General features: G+C 42.9%; 1 protein-coding gene across 2 annotated transcripts in view; it reads left to right on the forward strand.

Annotated features, from left to right (window-relative positions):
• The first annotated feature begins 1,898 nt into the window (after positions 1-1,898).
• LOC122540131 (claudin-16-like) overlaps positions 1,899-8,296 on the forward strand; it is a 16,385-nt gene continuing 9,987 nt past the window's right edge. Inside the window, exons 1-2 of one of the 2 annotated variants that reach the window (XM_043675435.1) lie at positions 1,899-2,393; positions 2,496-2,623. In XM_043675435.1, the coding sequence (XP_043531370.1) occupies positions 2,531-2,623 (93 nt within the window). In that variant the 5' untranslated portion in view covers positions 1,899-2,393; positions 2,496-2,530. The remainder of the gene's footprint in view (positions 2,394-2,495; positions 2,624-8,296) is intronic. The other variant, XM_043675436.1, reaches the window with a different exon arrangement.

The following is an 8,296-nucleotide window of genomic DNA, read 5'->3' on the forward strand; positions in this document are numbered from 1 at the left end:
TCTGACCTATCACCTTCATCTCCACCCCCATTCACCTATTGTACTCCATGCTACTTTCTCCCCACCCCCACCCCCCTCTCATTTATCTCTCCACTCTGCATGCACCCTGCCTTTATTCCTGATGAAGGCCTTTTGCCTGAAATGGCGATTTTCCTGTTCCTCGGATGCTGCCTGACCTGCTGTGCTTTTCTAGCACTACTCTAATCTAGACTCTTCCTTCTTCCTGCTTAGTGTTGGTGTAACTGTCTGTCTGATGGTCTGTTGGGTTTCTTCTGTGAGTTCATTGTCTTTCAGGGTTGATTTGAATGCTGCTAAGAAGTCCTTTTTGTCCACATCTCTGTAGTTGTATCTCTGTTTAGCCTGTCTCAGGATGGATGTGTTGTCCCAGTCAAAGTAGTGTCCTTCTTCATCTGTATGTAAGGATACTAGTGATAGTGGGTCGTGTCTTTTGGTGGCTAGTTGGTGTTCGTGTATCCTGGTGGCTAGTTTTCTGCCCGTGTGTCCGATATATACTTATTTTACTATGATGTAGGTTTTACAAATTACATTTCTGTGGAACAAGAATGTAAAGGAACAACACAGCGGGCTTGACGTAACTAGTTGTCTCATTAAAATCTTCTATAAACCTGTTGATGGGCTCCCATGTTGTAACTCCCCTGTTCCCATGTACAAGATACACTTCCATTGCTACTTTCATATCTCTCTGGTTTTAAATGCACAAAAGGCCAAATAACAAACAAAGAATTGGATTTAAATAGCACCTTTAGTATAATAAAATATCCCAAGATATTCCACATGCTTATAAGTGATTTTAAAATTTCCACAGGCCACATTATGGGTTTAGGGTCGGTGGCTGAATACTTAACCAAAGGGTAAGGTTTTGTGGAGCATCTTAAAAAAATAGAGTGAGACAGACAGAGTGTACGATAGAGCCATAGAAAGTTTTGGGAAGTGTAATTCAGCATGTAGAGCCTAGGTACAGATGTCAATGAGAAAGCAGTGAAACTCGGTGATGCACAACAGAGTTAAGAATGAAGCAGTGATGAGAGCTCAGCAGGTTACAGGGGATAGCTGTGGGAAGCTGAAGCCACAGGCAGACTTGAAAACAAGGTTGCAAGTGTTAATGTTAAGGTGTTTCCAGACTGAAAGCAAGTGTAGGTCAGTGAGTGCTGTGACTAAACCGAGAACAAAGCACATTAAAACTTTCGAGTACGACCTCCCCCTTCATAAGACTATCTCGAACAAATTTGAGTTCATGCAGAGTATAGTTCAACTCCAGTCTAATGGACATTTACGCGAGGCGTTTTTGTGATTCAGCAGCACGTACTTCTGTGACTTGGAAGTGCAAGGAACCATAATCAAGTTCTCAACTTCACACGTTTACATTGGTGAAAGCAAGTCACCCTGTGCGCGCACAAAACCTGTTCTTGAGGCTTACTGCAGAAACATTGATTTCCAGCCAGCGGAACTGTGAAGACTATAAAAGTCCCTGTATTAAAAGGGTTTCTGCAAGTGCTGTTAAGAGATAGAAAGGTCTTATTGGGTGATCTTTCACAAACAGTTGCTAAAACTGTCAAAAATAATCAGGGTCTGGATGAAGGGTATATGTACTTGCTTTGAGAGAAATCATTTAAGTGCTGTTGAAAGTATTAACGTCGATGCAATTTTTTCAGGTAAGGTAGGAAGATTTAAAGAATCAAAGCAGGTTAGATAGGGTTCAGGTACTGATCAGATCTGATTTAATTGAATAACTGAAGAGGCTGAACGATCTCTGTGAACACTGTTTTAGCAGCTCTTTATTTACAAATGCATGTAGGTTCCGTTCAAATAATGGGATATTTTAGATATTCCCAGCAAGTTTCTCATGTTCTGAAGTCGCCATAACAAGGGTGACCTCTTCCCTGCATTGCAGTGTGCTGCTAGGGGGCTTGAGGATTGAACCCAATGTTGTCAATTCTCAAAGCTCAGTTTGCATCTGTCAAGGAGTGCAAATTGTAAATCCTGGCCAATGAACCCTGCTGTGTTTTGGCCTCTCGCTCCCCCTCCTGAGTACACTGTACCTCTCACTGGAATTGTTCACAAATCTCCCTGCCTACTCGCATTCTCTAACGACCCTTCAGGTTTGCTTCGTTTGGCTGTCGTTAAGTACCATCGTTTGCCTGGTATGCCCCTAATGGCTGGCTCCAAGAGGAGTGCATGAGGTGAAGCGTCAAGCTGTTCTCTACGTTATAAAACCATTGGATGCAGAGAATGACATTACGCAATGATCTCCAATGTATTTCCTTCTGTTTCTTGGAGTTAATCGCGCGAAATACTCTTGGAGTCTAGAGAACGACAGAATTACAGCAGCATTCCTTAACCCAAGAAACCTCCGAGCAGACTGAAGGTGCCAGGTGAGGTGATAAGTGAAGCAATTTTAGCGCATTGTTCCCGATATTTATTGCACTGCCACTTTTTGTTTATTTTAATGCACTGTGTTTTACACTTTGTTGCAGGATAGGCTTCACGACAGGGTCACGGAAGGTTAATTATGGGGGTCACAAGCCTACAGGTCTCTTCTTTAGCTCTCGGAATGTCTGCTCTTGCTCTGCTGATTATCTCGAACCTTACAGACTGCTGGAGGGTGAGACACTTCATGATTTGGTTTAACACCGTCATTAAATACAACAATAGCAGTCAAAGCTCTGGATGCTGAAACCTTATTATAAAGGGCCATCTGTAGGTTTTTCATGTTTAATTAGCTTAAAGAATGGTCTCAGTTTCTTCTGGTCATAGAGTCATACAGCACCGAAACAGGCCCTTCAGCCCAACTCGTCCATGCCGACCAGGTTTCCCAAACTAAGCTATTCTCATCAGCCTGTTTTTGGATCATATCCCTCTAAACCTTTCCTATCCCTATACACATCCAAATTTCTTTTAAATGTTGTAGTTGCCTCCATCACATCCTCTGGCAGCTCATTCTATATACGGTACATACAATCCTCTGTGTGAAAAAGTTGCCCCTTAGGTCTCTTTTATTCTTTCCCCTTAAACTGATGCCCTATAGTTCTCAATATCCCAGCCCTGGGAAAAAGACTGAGTGCATTCACCTTATCCATGCCTCTCTGGATCTTAAACACCTCTATCAGGTCCTCTCTCAGTCCACTACACTAAAGAAAAAAGTCCTAGTTTGTCCAACCTCTCCCTACAACTCAGATCATTGAGGGCAGGCAACATCCTTGTAAATTTCTTCTGCACTCTTTCCAGGTTAATAACATCCTCCCTGTAGCAAGGTGGCCAAAACTGAACACCATACTCCAAGTATGGCCTCACCAACGTCCTATATAACTGCAACATAACTTGCCAACTTTGAAACTGAATGCGCTGACTAATGAAGTCATTTCAAAGACATTTGGACAGATAGACGAATAGGAAAGGTTTGGAGGGATTTGGACCAAATGGACTATATAATTTAGGAAACTTAGTTGGCATGGATGAGTTGGGCCGAAAGTTTATTTCCTTGCAGTATGACTTGATGATTCTATATGTTAATATTCTGACTGATTTAGAGCAAAATCTAGTGAGCTCAGTTTTGAAAACTTCAGTTGCCCCATTAGCCCTAATTTTAACACAAAAGTTCCAGACTTCTGTTATCCTCCATATGTAAAAATTCTCCCTAGTTTATCTCCCAAAATGGCCTGACTCTAGTTTTAAGATTATTTCTTATTGTTGATTTGCCCATCAGAGGAGACACTTGGGTCAAATCACCCTATTTATCCAAGAGTTAGTTAAATGTTTGCAAAGTTTTCCAACCCACCCACTCACTTTTTGTTTGAAGAGCTGCTGGATCTCAGATGTAAATCTTCTTTTTGCAAGTTGGAACTTTAGTCCTGTTGTCACAGCTTAGCTTGAGGTCGTAACCCAGAGTTTTTCTATTTGGAACAGCGTGGAACTATCTCACAGCTGCTCCTGGGATTGCAGGCTTAAAGATTTATAGATTTGGATAATTACATGAATAGGAAAGGTTTGGAAAGATATTGACCAGGAGCAGGAAGGTGGGACTGTATTAGTTTGGAGTTATGTTCAGTATGGACTGGTTGCACTGAAGAGTCTATTTCCGTGCTGTATGACCCTATGACTCAATCATGAATTGATGCTGTTCAATTGAACTACTGACAGATTTAAAAAGAAATTCTGCATTATCTTTAAGGCTAATCCTGATGAAGTGACTCTCTTGAAGAAACAAATGCTGATCAGCAATTAAAAAAAGTCCCTAATTTATGGAAACAATATGAAGCTAATTTTAAGCTCAGTTCAGCTCCTTGAATCTACTGGTCTCAGCATTGAACTGACAGTCTCCTGTCTTAACCCATTCCTTCCCAGGACCTCAAAGCCATGGAGCTTCTCATTAAACACAGTATATTGTTCCCCGTACCATGCTTACTGTTACAGAATCAGTATTTTCCAATTGATGTGCATTCTGTCCATACAGTCATGTCATAGATGGCGTCCTGCTTTGTAGGTTTGCCATTTGCTTATATTTGTAATATTTTAAGAAACAATAAAAGGGCACATGTCATCTCTGTTCTGGAATGCGATATGCAGGAGAGTGTTCTGGGCATAACTCTGTCAATTCCCTTCCTTCAATCATCACCACGATCTACACCAAAACCACCATGGGCATCATAGATCCATCGAGAAGAGTAAGTCATGCAAGTGGCATAATGGTTCAGTGGTTCGCACTGCTGTTTCACAGTACCAGGGACATGTGTTCAATTCCACCCTCAGGTGACTATCTGTGTGGAGTCTGCCATGTTCTCTCTGTGTCTGTGTGGATTTTATTCAGATGCCCTGGTTTCCTCCCACAATCCACTGATTAGCCATAGTAAACCTTCCAAAGAGTATCCCATCCAGACCCACTTCTGGATGGGATACTCTTTGGAGGGTTGGTAGTGACTTGATGGGTTGAATGGCCTGCTTCCCCATTGTAGGGGTTCCGTGAAGTTCTATTGAAGTGCACAGAATTTAAGTCTCTCACCAATATATTGAAATCATCTTCAAGCTGGAACAGATTCCAGCAGCAGCTCAGTTTTATACAATTCTGCTAATGTACTAAGACACCCAAGGTGCATTGTCAAGCAGCTTTTGACACTGAGCTGGGTAAAGAGATGTTCAGGCAGGTGATCGAAATCTGTGGTTGCAGTGGTTGGTTTGAGGATTATTTTAAAGGAAGGCAGAGAGGTAGAAAGGCAGAGGGATTCAGGATCAGAATTTTAGACTCTGGGAGCTGACGGCAAGGCTGACAGAAGTTGAGGATGTTGAGCGGACTTGAATTGGAAAAATGTCGGACTCTTGAAGAGTTGTGGAGCAGAAGGAGATCATAGAGACAAGATGGGATTTGAGTACAAGGATAAGGTGTCAAAATTTAGAAATAGAAAATGCAGTCACAAAACTGTTGCAGCAATGCTACATGTCAAGCTCACTAAATGAAAAAAAAAATAACTGTGGATGCTGGAATCCCAAAACACAAACTGGAAGAAACTCGGCAGGTTTGACAGAATCCATGGAGAGAAAGCAGAGTTAATGTTTTGGGTCTCGTGCCCCTTCTCCAGAACTCTTCTGAACAGATCCTACCCAGCAGCAGTCCCTTTCTTTACCATTTAATGTTTCAAATAATTGTGCAATTTATGACTCCAAGCAAACAAGAAATCACAAGGTGCTGTCCTTCTATGCAGCTGTGTAGCCAGACAGTGCAACCCCATGTTGTGAGTCAAGCCATACATTCCAAGAACAACCTAGATTCAGTAGTATTCAATTTAATGAGTTTGTGAATAAGTCTCAGTGCAATGGAAAACCTCCAGATACCTCACTCCTAATGGCTAAATGATGGAAAATGTAGATATTGGCAGAGGACAGGGTTAAGTCAAGGTTAAACTGCCTCACTGGTGGGCTTATGTCTGATAAGTAGCTACTTAGAATCCCAAGACTAATGCACCTAACCTACACATTCCTGAATACTATGGGCAATTTAGCATGGCCAATTCACCTAACCTGCACATCTTTGGATTGTGGGAGGAAACCGGAGCACCCGAAGGAATCTCAAGCAGACATGGGGAGAATGTGCAAACGCCTCACAGACAGTTGCCTGAGACTGAAATCCCTGGCACTACGAGACAGCAGTGCTAACCACTGAACCACCTTGCTGCCCTGAGCGAGATACCAGGTCTTCAAGTTCCTGCTGGAGAGCACGCCCGGCTAGACATCAGGTGGGAACAGCGATAAGCATTATTGTGATGCCATCCACAGTGGGATAGCCAGCAGACGCTCAGACCCACAAATGAAGGACAACTCAGGGGCTCTAGGTATTTGTATAATCCGTTCGACAGTCGGCATACTTGGTAGAGGGAGGGAGGCAGGATATTACCAGCACGAATTCTTCCAAAAGCAGAAGCTTTGCATTTATGCCTGAAAAGTTTCTGGCCAAGCAGAAGGATCACAGCCTGCCTGGAACTGCCATTACTCACCAATAGAACAGCAGGTGGACATTAAGCACTTTCATCTTCATCGGACTGTGAAATGGAACTAAGGAGACAGGAAAGTGTTGCAAGGCTCCCCCTGTGACTGAGGCAGAGCAGAAAATACTTTATTTTATGTATTTCCCCGAATTGCTACTTAAATCTACATTCCACTGTAAATCTAGAATGGGCCCATTGTGCAGCAGGATGCATTTACTTAAATCTCCTCTAGGAGAGGCTAGAGCTCGGAATTTATTTAACGATTAGATTTCTCTCTTGGAAAGGAGGAGACGTTTTCTCTCTGAGTTTGTGGATTTCTCTTCCCCTGAAAATAGTCAGGGCTAGGTCATCAAAGTTATTTGAAGCTGAGATGGATTTTGATAGGGACGGGGATCAAGGGTTAAGGGGTACATACTAAAGTAGAATTGCGAAAGCAACTAGATTATATAATAACTTATTGACCAGGTTCAAAGAGCTGAATGGCCTACACTTTCTCCAATATCCTATGTTTCTATATCTGTTGCAGCTCTGATATGATTTGATTTGATTTATTATTGTCACAGATACTAAGCTTTCTAGGCAAATCATACCTTATGTAACTACATCAGGGTCTTACAGAACAGGATGCAGAATATAGTGTCACAGCTACAGAGAAGGTGCAGAGAAAGATCAACTCGAACATATGAGAGGTCTGTCCAAACGTCTGGTAACAGTGGGGAGGAAACTGTTCTTAAATCTGTTATGGAGTCATATTGGTATATGTTGGCACATGTTTTCAAACGTTTGCATCTTGGACTTGACAGGAGAGGGTGGAAGAAAGTGGGAAGGGTCTTTGATTATACTGGCTGCTTTCCAGAGGCAGTGGGAAGTGTAGTCAGAGTCAACGGATGGAAGGCTGGTTTGCGAGATGGTCTGGGCTGCGTTCACAATCCTCTAAATCGTGTTCCAACCTTTTCAATGACGTAAATTTAATTTCGTTTTAAACATATATTGGTGTATTTTCAGCTCATTGAGCAGTTTATTATTGCTGAGCATTGCTGGGACCGGCTATTACGCTCATTTTGGATTAATTGCTGTTAGGTGTAATGTGGATGTATCAGTTTTAGCCCAGGAAAGCATTGCCTACTGCACAAGTCTCATATTTGGCCCATTTCCCTTTCTAGCCAAGTGTAGCTATTCTGAATGAGTTGGTGCTGTTTTTTCTGCTATAGTCCCATGCATGATAGGAACTGGACCGAGACAATCTGCGCTTGCATTATTACCCCGTACGGTCAGGTAGATGAAGGAAACTTCTCTCACTTTGGTTTGGGAATGTAAATTCATACAGAAGCAAAAGCAAACTACTGTGATGCTGGAAATCTGAAATAACAATTTAAAAAGGCTGGCGAAATATAGCAGGTCAGGGAGATGCTACCTGACCGGTTGAGCTTTTCCAGCCTTGGTTCAGCCTTAGATTTATATTGAATTTGTTTCTCAGGTAGAGTCAAAGACTGACCACCATCCAAGTGCAGCAGTCAGTGAGTTTATGGATCAAATGATTGAACCCGACCATTAAAACAGTATGGCTTCCTCCAGGCCCAGGTGATGCCAGGATCATGCACCTGTTCAACCTGACCCACCCCTCCAGACTGACCCACCTCTCTGAACTGACCCACCCCTCCAGATTGACCTACCCCTCCAGACTGACCCCCCTCTCCAGACTGACCCACCTCCCCAGACTGACCCCCTCTCCAGACTGACCCACCTCCCCAGACTGACCCCCTCTCCAGACTGACCCACCTCCCCAGAGTGACCCACCCCTA

Source organism: Chiloscyllium plagiosum, chromosome 34 (genome assembly GCF_004010195.1).
Source record: "Chiloscyllium plagiosum isolate BGI_BamShark_2017 chromosome 34, ASM401019v2, whole genome shotgun sequence".
In the NCBI taxonomy this organism is placed as follows: domain Eukaryota; kingdom Metazoa; phylum Chordata; class Chondrichthyes; order Orectolobiformes; family Hemiscylliidae; genus Chiloscyllium; species Chiloscyllium plagiosum.